The sequence below is a fragment of the Stenella coeruleoalba genome (genome assembly GCF_951394435.1).
Source record: "Stenella coeruleoalba genome assembly, chromosome: 16".
Lineage (NCBI taxonomy): Eukaryota > Metazoa > Chordata > Mammalia > Artiodactyla > Delphinidae > Stenella > Stenella coeruleoalba.
The window spans coordinates 5,740,853-5,756,768 of NC_137162.1; the positions used below are offsets into that span (position 1 = coordinate 5,740,853).

Below are 15,916 nucleotides of genomic sequence, written 5' to 3' on the forward strand. Positions count from 1 at the left end.
TGAGTCCTGGCTCTACCGCTTACCAGCAGGGGCCTCACCTGCTCATCTGTAAAATGGGAATCAAGATCATCCTCTCGCACTCACAGTGCCGTGAGAACTAAACAGGGCAATGAGTGGGATGATGCTTGGGAAAGAGCAGAGGGTGATGGAAAATGTCATCATTGGGGGTGCCGGAGAGCTGAGCCCTGTTTCCTGGACCCCCCGCTCCATGCAATTTGAATCCGGAGATTCTGATCCAGGGGCCAGGTGGGGCCTGAGGGTACATGGTTTCACAAGCACCCAGTGCTTCTGTAGCACAGGGAGGTTCGGTAACCCTGGGCTAGTCCACCTGCCACAGTCAAAGCAGGGGTCTCCTCTCTGGCTCACGGTTACAGAGTGAGCTCACTGCCTCACCAGAAGCTCTCATTTCAGGGGGCTGCAAACCTTTTCTGTCAAGGGCCAAATAGCAAATCTTTTTGGCTTTGGAGGCCATACAGTGTGTGCCGCATTCACTCAACTCGGCCAATCTGTGAAGAGCAAAGGCACTGCAGGTAACACGTACACAAATGGGCGTGGCTAGGTGCCAATAAAACTTTATTTACAAAACCGGCTGTGGGCCACATTTGGCCCACAGGCCATAGTTTACAGGCCTCTGGTCTTATTCACTGATGGACAGCTGAGGTGGCTAGAAAATTCTTATATTTATATGAAATGACCTAAAAGGTAACTTGTACCAGGCCTATTTTATTTTCAGAAAACGCACATGGACTATTACACATCTTCTGTGGATGTGTTTGTATGTGTGTTTGTGTGTGTGTGTGTGTGTGCATGCGCAAATACAATCATTACACGGAACTGGTTTTTATGATGTCTGGGAAACCAGGAAACTGCCCACACTGGTTGCTGGTCTTACTGTGTGAGGATGACCCGATTGGCCACCTGTGTTTCCTCCATAAAGTGGGAGAGAACCTTGGAGTTACCACTTTGGTACCCAGCAAGGGGATCCTCTGGGGGCTCAAGGAAAGCCCACCCTCTGACCAGGACAGGACAGGGGCCTGACTGCCAGTGGGTGCATGTGGAAGGCCATTCTCTGTCAGTAAGTGTCAGCTGTGGCCTGGGATGAGGCCTCACCCACACAGGTGCCTGCCACTCTGCACTGAGGGTGGGGTCTGGTTGCCTCCCAAGCAGCTGCCCGCCTGCTGTCCCCATGGGAGGGAAGGTCAGGGTTGGGAGTCCCAGAGGTTGGCAGTGGCCACACTATCTGCTGGTGCTAGGCCTGTGGTTTCCCCTGGGGCTTGGGTGTTTTTCTGATAAATATTGGATTTCAGGAATTTGTTCAACACACTCATTAATTCATACAAGCAAGGAGACATGGCAAAGAGTGACAGTCTGTATCTGTGAGAGGACATCTGGGCAGAGGGGAGTCCTCTCTCGGGGCAAGGCCATAACCCCCCCCCCACCCACGTTGTTCGTTGCCCTCAGCCCAGCCTGGCATCCGTTTCTCGTGGCAGGACAGTGACAAGTGGCTGACACTAAAGGTTTTCCTTTTGGGTAAAATTGACCGTGAATGTAAATACCAAAGTGATTTTTTTATTTCCTTAAAGTTTCAACCACAGTCTTCACCACCCCCTCATGCTTGCCAAAATATATACTTAAAAATCAAACACAGTTTCTAACAAAGTCATAGGTTTTCTTTATTCAAAATCTATTCAGGGGCTTCCCTGGTGGCGCAGTGGTTGAGAGTCCGCCTGCCGATGCAGGGGACACGGGTTCGTGCCCCAGTCCAGGAAGATCCCACATGCCGCGGAGCGGCTGAGCCCGTGAGCCATGGCCGCTGAGCCTGCGTGTCCGGAGCCTATGCCCCGCAACGGGAGAGACCACAACGGTGAGAGGCCCGCGTACCGCAAAAAAAAAAAAAAAAAATCTATTCAGACATTGGAGAGAAAATATGAAGACACCATTTGTTGTCTTCAAATAACTCATTCCTCCCGATGAGTTTGAAGGAGGGCTGTGTGATCTCTCCCTTGTGGGTTGCTTTGGTTTTTACCAGTATGAGAAGTGGCTTTGAACGGGGAATTGGAGTAGTTGGCCTAGAGCTGAACACCCAGCGGGTGCAAAGTCAATGATTTTTGAAGGCTTGCAAAGGGGGAGAAAATGAATCTTGTGGATGAATATGGCAATGTGGTTGGTGCCACTGCTCCAGTGTTCTCCTTGGTTTTGCCACTTCCACTTGGAAAGTTAGGAGAAACATCAAATTATTGTAGTTTCCAAACATTGTATAGTGAAGCGGAAAAAAAGGTTTTTCCATTTACAGAAGAGAAAAAGTATACAGTTTTAGTGAGTAACTCCAGGGACCAATTTGGGGAAATTAAACGGGATCTGATGCTTCATGACAAAATGTGTGCATGGAAAGTGAAAAGTGAAGGTCTTCCGCTGACTTTTGTGCATGTAAGGCCAGCCATGGGAGAGAAAGTATACCATACGAGAAAAGACAGTTGATACCTTTTCATTTTATTCATCCATTGAACAAATAACTATTGAGAACCTGTCACTGATCACTGAAATGATCACCCCTTTTCCATGCATTGATGCTAAAACCCAGCACAGCTGAATGATTTGCAAGGGAATGGGGTTCATCAGGCAAACTTACATTCTCTTCCTACCTTAAAAGGTGCAGGATCCCATAATCAGCCATATTATTCCCAATTCTTTTGTTTTGTTTTAGAACCCCAGTGGGTAGGGATTAAGAGGAGGAGAAATACATTGCGTCATTTCTAATGCAGCCCTTGTGAATTTCACACTTTTTTTTTTTTTTTTTTTTTTGCGGTACACGGGCCTCTCACCGTTGTGGCCTCTCCCGTTGCGGAGCACAGGCTCCAGACGCGCAGGCTCAGCGGCCATGGCTCACGGGCCCAGCCGCTCCGCGGCATGTGGGATCTTCCCGGTCCGGGGCACGAACCCGCGTCTCCTGCATCGGCAGGCGGACTCTCAACCACTGCGCCACCAGGGAAGCCCCACACATCTGTTTTAAAAGGATGATTGTTTAGATGCTCTCACAGCAAGCACTGTGCCTCTGAGAGGAAACTTCAGCTCCCACCTGATGAGTAAAGCACCCGTAAATAAAAATGTCATTTTCCCCAAAAGGGAAATCAGATTATGAATTCAGAAATTCATAGTCATCTGTTTTTATTGTCGCCTAATGCTTTTAGTTCTGCACAGGCCCTGCAGAAAATCAGCTCTGAAACTGCATAATTAGGATGTCTTCCATAGTCGTAAATGCTAATCTTATTGGAGAAGAGATTAAGAATTCACAGGCATAAATTCCTGGCATCAGGTACCTGTAGTTCCTTTTCTTTGTGAATAATTCATTATTTAAATACTTCATTGGATACCCTATACAACCCTACATGTTGTATCAGGGGCAAGGGAGAAAGAAGAGATTAATTTCACATATATTTCGACACTAAATACGCTCAAGGCTTATTTATGTTGATTTGGTGTCACTGAATTGCAATTGCTAACACTGGTACAGCTTTAGTTAGTTACCTCAGGGACCAATTTGGGGAAATTAAGTAGGATCTTCTGCAGGACATTAATAAGGTCAGGGACCTAACTTTTATAGATGACTGAGTATTTGGTTTAAGAAAAAAACAGCAAAAGATTCAGGTAGCTGTTTTCCAGAAAGAGTGATGATTATTTGCAGTAAATATGGCTTCAGTTAAGGCCTCCCCTTCTTGGCTGTGACACTTTATAGCAAAATGTATGCACAGAGAGTGAAAAGTGAAGGCCTACGGTTCACTTTTGTCCATGCAAGTTCAGCCATGGGGGTTTGGCAGCCCATCAGGCATCCTTCAAGATTGCAGTGTCCTTTCTTCTTGAGGGTTTCTCAGGGTCTCCATCAGCCAATGCAAACCTCCCTCGTTGGGAGCACTCCCTGTGCTCTTGCTCTGGGGACCTGCTTGTCAGGCGTCTGTCCCACTGCTGGACGGTGAGCCCTTTGTGGAAGCAAAGTGTCCCTTTCATCTGCGTGTCTCTGCTGCCTGTACAGCGCCCGGCACCGAGAAGCACGTCACGTGTGTTTGTTTAATAAAATAATGGATTTTCAAGGACGAGCCCAGACTCTGTTGGGTGCAAGTGACAGAAACTCAAATAGTTTAAGCCAAAGGAGAAAGTAGTAGAAAGACACTAAGAGAAAGTATAATTTTCTAAATATATAGTTTATTTATTCAGGTGCACAGTAAATGGATTCATGTATACATATACAGGTATCCATTCTTTTCCAAATTCTTTTCCCATACAGGTCATTACAGAATACTGAGGAGAGTTCCCTGTGCTACACAGTAGGTCCTTGTTGGTTATCTACTTTAAATATAGTGGCATGTGTATGTCAGTCCCAAAGTTTCACATACACTGACTACCTGACACAATGTTCACACCAAACTGCTCGGCGGGGAGGCTATCTCTGTTTTGCATTTGGGGAAGTCGTCAAGGCTGTCCTGCCCTGGTTCCGGTCACCACTGCATGGTGGAGGGAGTCCTAGAATTGGGCTCTTATGATGTCCCTCCCGTTCAGTCCATTTCTCTTTAACCATCTTCTTACTTATTATTCAAATAATATGTCTGGCAATTTACCACTTTGAAAATCTTTGCCTTTTGAGGGTGACTGCAGCTGGGGTCTGTGGAGCACACGCCCAGTGCCAGGCTGCCCCAAGCCCTTTACCCGTGCCAGCCCTCCATCTCCGCAGAAGCACAAGGAGGGAGGCACTACGGTGACCCTATGAAACAGATGGGGAGACCGAGGCAACGGTAGTTTGCAGTTCACCCGAGGTTGCAGGGCCAGTGCTGGGAGCCCCAGAGAGAGCCGAGTCTTCTGACTCAGAGACTGTGCTTCCCGATGGGGCAGTGATGGGGCTGTGGAGATGGTGGCCCCGCTGGGAGTGAGAGTGCTAGTTCCAGGGCTGTTGGAAGGACCTGAGCCCCTTCCTCAGCCGCCCAGCCAGGAGGAGGCTCTCTCTGCAGGGGGCCTGCTGCCTCCCCTGGGGTGGGGGACGGCCCTGGGCGGGAAGCCGCTCTCTGCTGTGTCCACGCACGGCCTGGATAGACCCACTCTTACAGTCAGGGGTGTCAGAGCTGCTAGGGGCTGGTTGATAACTGAACTGAAGCGCAGGGGAGGCGCTTGTCTGTAAGTCATCACACGCTACTGTGTTTGGGGCCCCATCCCCCGACTCTGCCCTTTCCATCCCGCTGACTCTCCACCAAGCGTCGCCCCCTCCGGGCCTCTGTCCTCTTCCTATGATGAGGGACCAAGTCCGACAGTCCTGAGGTTTCCGACCAGTCTTACTGACCAAGAATTCCCGAGACCTGCTGAAGGTCACACTGACACCGAGGCCCCCTAGAACCCAGTTCCTCTGCCGGGTTTCCGATTAACCTCTCTTCCGATTCTCCTCAAACGTGAGGTGTATCCGAGAAAAGCGGGGGGATCGTACTGGGCGGAGCGGGCGCGCAGCTGCCAGCGCTCAGCTGTTACCTGGAGACCCTGAGCTTGGGACCAGAGCCGGGGGTCAGAGGTCGCGCTCCGCCATCAGGGTCGGACAGTGACCGTGGTCTTCGCGGCAGAGAGTGAGGCAAGAGGTGGTGGCGGCCTTCTCCCCGGGGCCCTCCAGGCCCTCCGGCCTCGGGCTGGCGGGTGAGCTGGGGGCCCGGGGACTCGCAGGGGGCCCGGGGACTCGCAGGGGGCCCGGGGACTGGCAGGGGGCCGGGCCCAGCCCTTGAGGCGGCTGCGAAACTCTCCCCATCCCCGCCTCCGAGACCTCATGGGGGCGGCCGTGGTCTCCACGGGTCGTGGTTCTTGGGGCCCGGCCCCCTGTTTGGGCGGCCTGAGGGCCGGCGGGGTCCTGGGCGCCTGGCTCCCTCGGTGATGATGGCGGGGCAGGGTCTGGGGACCTGGCCCCGAGGGCGCCGCCAGCTGGGAGCAGCGTCTTCAGCCGGGCCTGGGCATTGGCGGGAGGACCCGGACTGGGTGCTGGACGAGGGCTCCCGGGGAGGAGGGGGTGTAACCGGCCCCCGCAGGCACCCCTTCCTCTTAGCCAGGCCTGGCCCTCAGAGTGTGAAAGTCGAGCCTTGGGACCTTCCCTCTCTTGTCAGAACAGAGAATCACATTTGTTTTGGCGGAGATTTACAGGAGCATCCTGACGGACCTCAAGAACAAAGGATCTGACCCCAAGCAGTTTGCAGCTAACCACGCCCCTCCCTCACCTCTCCTCTAAAAGGACTTTGCTGAACGCTTTCCAGGAGCTTTGGGTTTTAAAGGCATGAGCCACCCGTCTCCTTCCGGGGCGCTGCAACGAAACTCTCTCTGCTCCACACTCCGACGCTTTGGTATCCTTTGGCTTCACTGTGCATCGGGCACACGGACTTGCATTTGGTAACAACGTGACTGCTTTCTCTGGTGGCCGCAAAGGCTGGTTAAAGCCCAGCCCTGTCTGTGGTCAAGGGAAGAGAAAGTCAGCCGTGACGATCTTAGGAGCCTCCGTAGCCACTGCTGGCTGACACGGCCTATGACAGGCGGCTCTCACCAGCGGCCAGCACCCCTCAGCCAACCTCTCATTGCTAGTCAAAGCAGTTGGATGGGCAGTGCACTGGCCTCTATGTTGCCCAGGGTCCTTTGGTGTGCTGTGGTGACAGGAGAGACTTGGCCTTTTTTTTTTTCTTTTTTTAACCAGGTTTGCAGGAGCTCCTGGTTGGGAACAGATGGGTACCAGCAAAAGCTGGTTCAGATGGTCACTGTGGGGTCTCAGGAATGGGCTTCACAGCCCCCAAAGAGCCAAGTGGTACCCTCTTCCTTTGCTGTCCCTGTTTAATTTTAATTTATTGATTGAATGTCTTCCCTGGCTTTTTCTGGAAGCTTCCAAATCTAAGATGGCACCCCCATGCAGCTCCCTGGGGCATGTCCAGCCTGCCTCCTGGGCATCAATCTCGGTTGTGCTGTGTTTTCATTGGAAACATGACTGCCATCAGTTGGTCTTGACCTTCTCACTGACCTCCTTGGGAGAACCACAGGCAGATCCGGACAGTATTCTGTTTAAGGAATAGGGAACTCCACTGTGTGGTCTTGGGTTGGCATTTAATCTCTCGGGGTCTGTTGTCTTAACACTCAAATGAGAACGTTGGCGTAAATTACCTCTGAAGTCTTCTCTATCTCCTACTCTGTTTTCGTTCTCGGCTTCAACATTCCCATTGCCTCCGAAGGGGCAAGCTTAACATTCCACCCTTCAAGTCCCAGCACCGCTGAGTGTGATTGGCTGAGCTCCCACCTGCTGCAGGAAGGGTTCGGTTCTGGGCCGGGGACTGATGCTCTGTTTTCAGGAAAGTGATTTGGAATCATGTCTTCATCCAGTCTACCCCACGGCTTTCCGTGTGGAGAGCGAGAACTCTTCAAGGCGCGTATTTGCCAAAAGCTGAGAGGAGGCTGCCTGCAGAAGAGAGTCCTGTGTGGGCTCAGAGCACAGCCCGGGTGCTTGTCACCTGCCCTCTCCTGGCCCAGACCCCTGATCCAAGGCTTGTAATTCCCACTTCTCAATGACTGCGTTAACAGAAATGGTACCAAAACGTGAAATGAAGTGAAAAGGAGTATATCATCGGCATTTCTGAATGATCTGAAATTCAGAATCCAATAATTTTCAGCATCCTTTAAATCTCCACTATAGTAAGTCCTCTACATATGAATGAGTTCCGTTCCGAGAGCACGTTCCTAAGTCCAATCTGTTTGTAAGTCCAACACAGCCTAGGTACCCAACTAACACAATCAGCTATATAGTACTGTATTATAATAGGTTTATAATACTTTTCACACGAATAATACATAAAAAACAAAAAATAAAGAAAACATTTTAAATCTTACAGTACAGTACCTTGAAAAGCACAGTACAGTAAGTACCAGCTACATCCTTGCTGTTTTACACTTGCTTCCGGACATCCTGAGCTTGAAATAAAGATACTGTACTATTGGACTCTATACAGTACTGTACAGTAAAGTACACAAAAGCACAACCACTTGTTGAGGATGCATGCACGTGACAATGTACGCCAGGCATGTGAACTAACTTACGTGATTGGACATGCGAACACACGTGTGCATTTTTGAAAGTTTGCAACTTGAAGGGTTGTATGTAGGGGACTTACTGTATATTATATGTGTAGAGAGAATGTTACTTGAGTCCAAGCTCGTACTGCTTGCTGCAGGACAGGCTGATAAATTGAGAGAGGAGTTGTTTCAGCAACAAATAGCAACTTTATTCCAAAGAACCACCTTCCCCAAGGTAGAATTCAGGCTTCTTTTATACCAGAAGGGGAGGGGGTGTGGTTGGTTGATGCAGATTTCTTGGTGTCAGAATCCTTTGTTCTTACAGCTGTCCACGGAGGTCTGGTCACAATGTTCCTATAAACCTCGAAGACAAACGTTAGTCTCTGTTCTGCAACATTTTGCAACTTTTTATCTCTATATGAATGGAAAAGTGTTACACCCATAAAGGTCAGAGCCTTGAGAATGGGCTCTCTGTATATTTCAGGCTCTAGGCAACATTCTTAACTTGTAGCAAAAACAATAGAATTCAAAGGTTAATGTAAAAGAAACAGAGCTGATTCAGAGGCGGATTTGTTCTTCCCTATGAGGAGAACTGTGTTCAGCCTAATTTGGGCAGAAAAAAGGCAACTGTTCTTTGGAAATGATGCCTTATATGACTCTATTACATGCTATTTGCTCACCATTTCTCTCACCTGATCCTCCTAACAACGCTGTGAGCGGCAGGCATTATTATTCCAAGTTTCCTCATGGGGAAACTGAGGCTCTGGGTGGTGAGGGGATTCCCAGGGTTGGCTGGGGACCAGAGCCCTCAGCTAAGCCAGGGCACTCCCCCAAGTGGCAACCAGGACATCCTACCCGAGCTCTGTGTCTCTGATGCCAGCTTGTACCCATCACTGCCTCTGTGCTCGACTTTTCTTTTTCACTTGAATGTGTTTCTTATCTTCTCCAGGGCTGAGGTCACCCTTTGTGTCAGTAGCAGTCTGTTCTTGTTCCTTTCAGTCCTGGCAAGAAAAAGCAGGAATTCTAAAAAGCGGCAATTATCACTCCTGGTTCCTTTGTACAGCACCCCGTGAATAATTTATTTGGATTCGAGGGGCTGGAGACTGAAAAACATATTGGACCTGGCGGTAACCAGGTGGATCTTGTGTTCAGAACTTGAATGCAGCGGGAAAGAGAAATGTGCCTTTGAAATCAGAGAAGATTTTGAGCACCTGAGAACACAGGTGAAGTGCTGGAGCCGGGCAGACAGCAGCCAGAAGGAGTATTTTTATAGCGCATAAAGGTCACCCTCGAGGTTCCCACGTGCAAATCCTATATTCTTTGCAGCTGGGGTTTGAGAACAACTAGGTCTGGAGCTGGAAAACTCCGGGAGAGGTCGAGCCCAGGCACTTCCCAAGTGCCTCCTGCTGCACTCGATACCTGGATTAAACAAAGAAAATTGTGTTTGCCAGGCGCGCTCGCTGAAGTCACAGGATTCCCGTATCATGCAGCAGTCTGGAATTTCTACAAAAACTCTTCAGAAGGGGTATGCTGCCCGCCACGCGGAAACAGCCGTCCACCGGACTTTTCAGATCAAAACGTTTAGTACAGAGTTGAAAAACCATGTGATGGTCATGGATTTTGTGAAGAGGAACTGGTTTCCCTCCCAGAGAAGAGCCAAAGTTTGTATCATCCATATGTATCAAGGCCTGAAGACAGCTGAGCAGACAGCCAGCAGATACGAGGTAAGGTTGAATTGGGCACACACCTCGCTCAGAGAAACGGAGCGTTGCGTTATCAAACGGACAGGTCAGATGTTCTATCTGGTCTGATAAATCGTCGGTTTGTAGTTTTTCCCGAGGTGTTTGGAAAAGACTTTCTTATCTCTTAATTTACTTCAGTTTTTGAAATATGAGGGGGCGGGAGCATAGTGGATAACTAATTTACACGTGATACACGTCTGCATCTACAACATTTAATAGTGCGCCAAACAGTTGGATAATTTGTATCCACCTTTAGAAACTGTGGTACATTTCTGGGAGTTAAATATTCTTAGCTCTGTAAATGTGCAGTCATCTCTTTTTAAAAACAAATTCCTGTTTGTTTCCTGATGGGTTTTGCAGGAGAATATCTATGCCTTGCCTCGATGAAGTTAAAGTAGAATGATTTAAGTTACACCAGTAAGAAAGGGCTTTTATTTTTTTGAGGGTGAGCTCTTATTTTCAAGCAGAAATGACTTTTTCTGGGAGAAAAAGGAGAACTTGGGAGATTTAGAATGTCACAGTGAGATAAACACATTGCTCTGAAACATTCTTGTATTCTGAAACTAGAAGAAGCCACAGGCAGTTATCCTTCAGAAGGTAAACACACATGAAATCTGATCAGTGCTTTATAGTACATGTACTAAATTATGAATGACATTGTAATTGATTCCCATAGAGCTCACTTGCCCATCCCTTTTGATAAATGTAACATGCGAATTGCTAATGTTTTATGGAAAGGCAACCTTTCTGAATACTTATGCTGTTATTAGGAAAGGCTTCCCATGAATATGCTGGCAAAAACTCCAGGTCTTTCGTTCCCCACACTGGGCTTCCTTATTCCAGAGCAATGTCAGAACCTGTTCTGCAGGGTTCAAGGCTGGCTTCTCCCGGTGCCAGCCCTGGGATTGTGAATTTCCACGTTCACCACAGAGATATAAAGGCCATGGAAATAATGGTGTTAATTAAATTCAGTAATAGTTGTTCATTGGTTCATTGCTTAATCGACCAGAGCAAGAGGTGTGCAATTAGAATATAATTGAAGGAAACCAGAGATGTTATTATTCACAAGGAATTAATCAGATGGGGCAGAATTTTATCATTGTATCATTTTCACTGAGGTTAGTTTTCAGTCCTCCAGAGAGAGAGAAAAACTTGCTGAATTATATCAGCTTGCATTTTTTTTTTTTGCGGTACGCCGGCCTCTCACCGTTGTGGCCTCTCCCGTTGCGGAGCACAGGCTCCAGACGTGCAGGCTCAGCGGCCATGGCTCACGGGCCCAGCCGCTCCGCGGCATGTGGGATTTTCCCGGACCGGGGCACGAACCCGTGTCCCCTGCATCGGCAGGCGGACTCTCAACCGCTGCGCCACCAGGGAAGCCCTCAGCTTGCATTTTAAAAAAGTGTTCATGGCTCCATTTTACACCTTCAATGGCAAAGAGCGGCTCTTGTGTTCCTTTTTTTTTTTCCTTTGGTATGCATAAAGCTTTGTTTATTCCTATAGCAACATTGAAGGTAACAGTGTGGAAAAGTGCACCTTTGTAGGAGATTGTATAAAACATCTATTATACTGACAGTTGCAGCTACAGCATTTTTTTGTGTGACTCAACTCCCCCCCAAGCCACATTTCCAAATACAGCCAACAATTGAGGCTGTGTGCCTGCTGCTTGCGTGTAACCTGGAGTCTAAAGTCTTATGTTCAGGTGAGTCTGAGACCCACAGCAATCAGGCTGGTCAGCTGGACAGTCCTCACTATGTCTGTGATTTGAAAGGCGGTCCAGGCAGGGCCTGCTTCCTCCACTCAAGGGCAGGCCAAGTTTGAAAGCTCAGATAGGATCTGTGCCTCTGATCCCTCTGAATTCCGAGCTCTGTTCTTTTAGTAGCAAAAACATTTCACTTTAAAATATTCCACGTCCATTGAATTGTTCATGTTATTCCCACTGGGGCATGTCAGCCATTTAGGTGAGGAAACCCAGCAAGAAGGCAGCTTTCTTGCTCAGTTTCCAAGCTGAACTGACGAGAGCCCAATTAACAGCCTCTGGGTCCTGTTACACTTAGCCCAGTGACCCCTTCTCTCTCTCTCGAAGACTCCAAGGCCACTGGTTCAACTGCCAGGGCTTTAACCATAAAGTACCTGATGGGGTGAAAAATGAGCATGGTCACTGGGGTGAACTCTCAACGCACAAAGGTGCTGGATTAAAGGAACTGGCTGGTTCTCCAGGAAGAGTGAGTTTGAGAGATTTTGTTTCTGTAAAAACCTTATGGATTTCAAGTCCTCCTCAGGAAGACATACAGATGTATTTGAGTTGAGTTTAAAGTCTAAGGCTGTGACCTGACTGCTGAGCTGTGTTAATGCTTGGAGATGCTGCCTCTCATCTGGGACGGACCTAACTCTGGCCCAGGGATGGTCCAGCCATACTCATTCCCTTGCTTAAACTGCCTTGTAATAGGGATGACAAGCGTATGTACTGTCACGTCTGAAAGGCGGCGGGGATTGGAAGCAGGTGGCGGTGAGGGGGCTAAAGGTCATGCTCTGCATGTTTGCAAAGCCTTGATCCCTGCTGACTCCAACATGCCCCAAACTATTAAAGCCACAGTATGTTCAGAGCCTTTCTCCTCCTGCAGACATACCTGATAAATTTCGGACATCAAAATAACCATAACTGGGCAAGGAGATGGATTTTTATTTGAGCTCTGGTCGCTGTCAACATTGCAAGCCTGGCCACCTTCTGAGATTCCCTGTGAAGCAGGGTGTGGACAGTTTCCCTGATGTTAGAAGGGAAGCCACGCAGAATTCAGAGACGTGCTCACATCTCCCAGAGTTGGAATGTGAGTGGGCATCTGTTAATTGATCGAGGAGACCATTCTGATGATAGGCATGGGCTGGGGCACGCCAGCCAAGTCTCACCCATCTGTCTTCATGTAGATGACAGTTTCTAATACATTTAATCATTAGACGGACCAGGGAAAGTTTCTGTATTTGGTGATCACCATTTAGCCATGCTTCCCAACATTTCCCCAAACCTCTACCATTTCCATCTCCCCTTCCTACTCATCCTTTTTTTTGGACTTGGCTGTGGTGCTCAATTCTGGCTGAATAGAAGAATCATGGCAAACTTTTATTTTTTTATATTTATCTATTTTTTGATAATGTCTACCCTCTGAGGAGTTTAGACATATGCACGCACCCATAGTACCATCACCACAATCAAGGTACTAAACATATCCATCACTGCTGAAAATTTCCTTGTGTTCTTTTGCATGTTGCTTTTTTTTTGGTGGTAAAAACACCATGAGATCTGTCTTCTTAACATATTTTGAAGTAACAGTACCACATTGTTAAGCGTAGGCTGTATGTGGTATAGGAAAGCTCTAGGGCTTATTCCTCTCGCATAACTGAAGACTTATACCCATCGAGTAGCAACTCCACCCTCCCCCTCTCCCTCCCCCAGCCCCAGCAACCACCGTTTTATCTTCTGCTTTGATGAATTTGCTTAGTTGTTATACTTCATATAAGTGGAGTCATGCAGGACAAATCATGCCATTTGTCCTTCTGTAACTGGTTAATTTCACTTAGCATAATGTCCTCTAGTTTCATTCGTGTTGTCACAGATGGTAGGGTTTCCTTCTTTTTTAAGGCTGAATGATATTCCAGTATGTGTATATTACATTCTCTGTATCCGTTCATCTGCAGGTGGACATTTGGGTTGTTTTCTCACGGTGACCTTTACAAACTACATATGCCTGTGGCCCAGAGCGGGTGTTTGCTTTTGCTGTGTTCCTTTAAAGAGCATTGAACTTGGTTCTGGCATGAGGTTACGTTCCTTGAAAACACTTTGATCCTTTCGAGCCTGACTTCTCGGCAGATTTTAGTCAAGGGCAGTGCCTCTCAATCATGGGGGATTTCGCCCTCCACCCACACCCCACGGGATGTTTGGTAATGTCTGCGGACATTTTTGGTTGTGACAACTCAGGAAAGATGCTACTGGTGCCTACTGGGTAGAGGCCAGGGATGCTTCTAAATATCCTGCAGTGCCCGGGACAGTCCCCTGCGCCCAGAACAAAGATCTGCTCAGCCTGCGATGTCCACAGTGTGGAGGCTGAGGAAGCCTGATCTCGTGCTCATTCAGGCCCAGTAATTTTAAAAATTGATTTTATTCAAGTATAGTTGATTTACAATCTTGTGTTAACTTCTGCTGTACAAAAAAGTGATTCAGTTATACATATATATACATCCTTTTTCATATTCTTTTCCATCATGGTTTATCACAGAATATTGAGAATAGGTGCCTGTGCTCTACAGCAGGACCTTGTTGTTTATCCATTCTACATATAATAGTTTGCATCTGCTAACCCCAAACTCCCCTTCCATCCCTTCCCCAGCCTCCTTCCCCCTTAGCAACCACAAGTCTGTTCTCTATGTCTGTGAGTCTGTTTCTGTTTCGTAGGTAGGTTCACTTGTCTCATATTTTAGATTCCACATATAAGTGATATCATATGGTATTTGTATTTCTTTTTCTGACTTCCTTCACTTAGTATGGTAATCTCTAGGTCCATCCATGTTGCTGCAGATGGCGTTATTTCATTCTTTTTTTATGGCTGAGTAGTATTCCATTGTATATATGTACCACATATATATATTCATCTGTCGATGGACGTTTAGGTTGCTTCCGTGTCTTGGCTATCGTGAATAGTGCTGCTGTGAACATAGGGCTGCATATATCTTTTCGAATTATAGTTTTGTCTGGATATATGCTCAGGAGTGGAATTGCTGAATCCTATGGTAGCTCTATTTTTAGTTTTTTGAGGAACCTCCATACTGTTTTCCATAGTTCAGCCCCACTATTAAGGCATGATCCTTGTGAGGACTCAACTTAATGTCCCATGTACGTGAGATCTTTCCACCAGGGCCAGTGGAAACACAAACGGTTTCCAGCTCTGGGTGAGGCCCTGGGAATGTCCAGCTTACTACTGTCTGGCAGTTCTTTTCCTGGATTCAGGCACTTTTCCCTTAAGCATGTGCAAGTGAGTATTTGGCTGAAGACTGGTGGGCCCCCTGGCAACTTGCTAGAAACTCTCTTTCCTTGCTGTTCCTTGGTACGTGGCTGCACAAATTCTAGCTACCTCAGCCTCTCTGAATCCGCACCCCTGCCCTGTCCACTCAGTGAGACCCCAGGGTCTCTCGAGCGTCCCCTTCCCAATACACAGCCTGGAAACTGCTTCTAGGTGGGGACGATTGTAGGGCTCACCTCTCTGGTTACCCCTCGTAGCCCCGCATTTCTTGTGCCCAGTGTCTGGAAACAGTTGCTTCACAGCTTTTGTCTGGTTCCTCCATCATGGCCGGAAGTAGGTGTGTCTGCCCGGGTGGTTCTGATGCCCCACTGGAGTTGAGAAATGCCACTCTGGGCTTTGATGGATGTTTTCCGGTGGTTGAAGTGAAGCCTTAGGTAGTATGAAATAAAAGCACTCAAGGTTTAAGTGCTTGGGCTTCAAGATTACTTTATTCAGGGAATAAAGAAGTCACTGAGGCCAAACAGAAGGTGACACAAACATTCCCTTTCTTCTCACAATGATCAGAAGGTGCAAAACAATTTACCTATTTCCCAACCAAGCTGAAGAGACTTAGCGAGATCAGAGTCTTCTGAGTTTCACTTTTCTTTCTGAAGACTTGGCCTCCGAGTGGGATTTTCCCTGGGATATGCTGGTGGCTCTGGCTACACAGAAGGCACGGAGCCCTCCAGAGTCAGGACTGAGAAAACGACATTTCGCAAAGGACAATAAATATTTCAATTAGCTTTGCCACCCAATGACCAGGTCAGAAACCTCTGCCTCGTGTGCAAGACCTAAGAGTGTACTTGGTGATCCTCCTAGAAGCTCCTAGAAGCTGCAACACTCATCCATTGACAATGGCTGGTAGCCTCTGTCCAGATGCAGGAGGAGGGAATCCAAGAGGCAAAAGATGGAGCGACCACCCTTGGGAATCAGTGCTGCCCATTTGCCACACCAGCCCCTCCCTGCTCCTGCCGATGGGAGGCTGGCCGTCAGGGGGCGAGGTCCTGAAGAGGCACGAGAGATCAGAGGTCTGAGATGAGTTTTGATGTGTCAGGAAGCACACCT

General features: G+C 48.0%; 1 protein-coding gene across 6 annotated transcripts in view; it reads left to right on the top strand.

Moving 5' to 3' along the window:
* The first annotated feature begins 8,559 nt into the window (after positions 1 to 8,559).
* Positions 8,560 to 15,916, top strand: part of LOC307175057 ((E2-independent) E3 ubiquitin-conjugating enzyme FATS) — a 235,814-nt gene continuing 228,457 nt past the window's right edge. For 5 of the 6 annotated variants that reach the window (XM_079899867.1, XM_079899869.1, XM_079899868.1 and 2 more), the window contains exon 1: positions 8,560 to 9,785. In XM_079899867.1, the coding sequence (XP_079755993.1) occupies positions 9,546 to 9,785 (240 nt within the window). In that variant the 5' untranslated portion in view covers positions 8,560 to 9,545. The remainder of the gene's footprint in view (positions 9,786 to 15,916) is intronic. The other variant, XM_079899871.1, reaches the window with a different exon arrangement.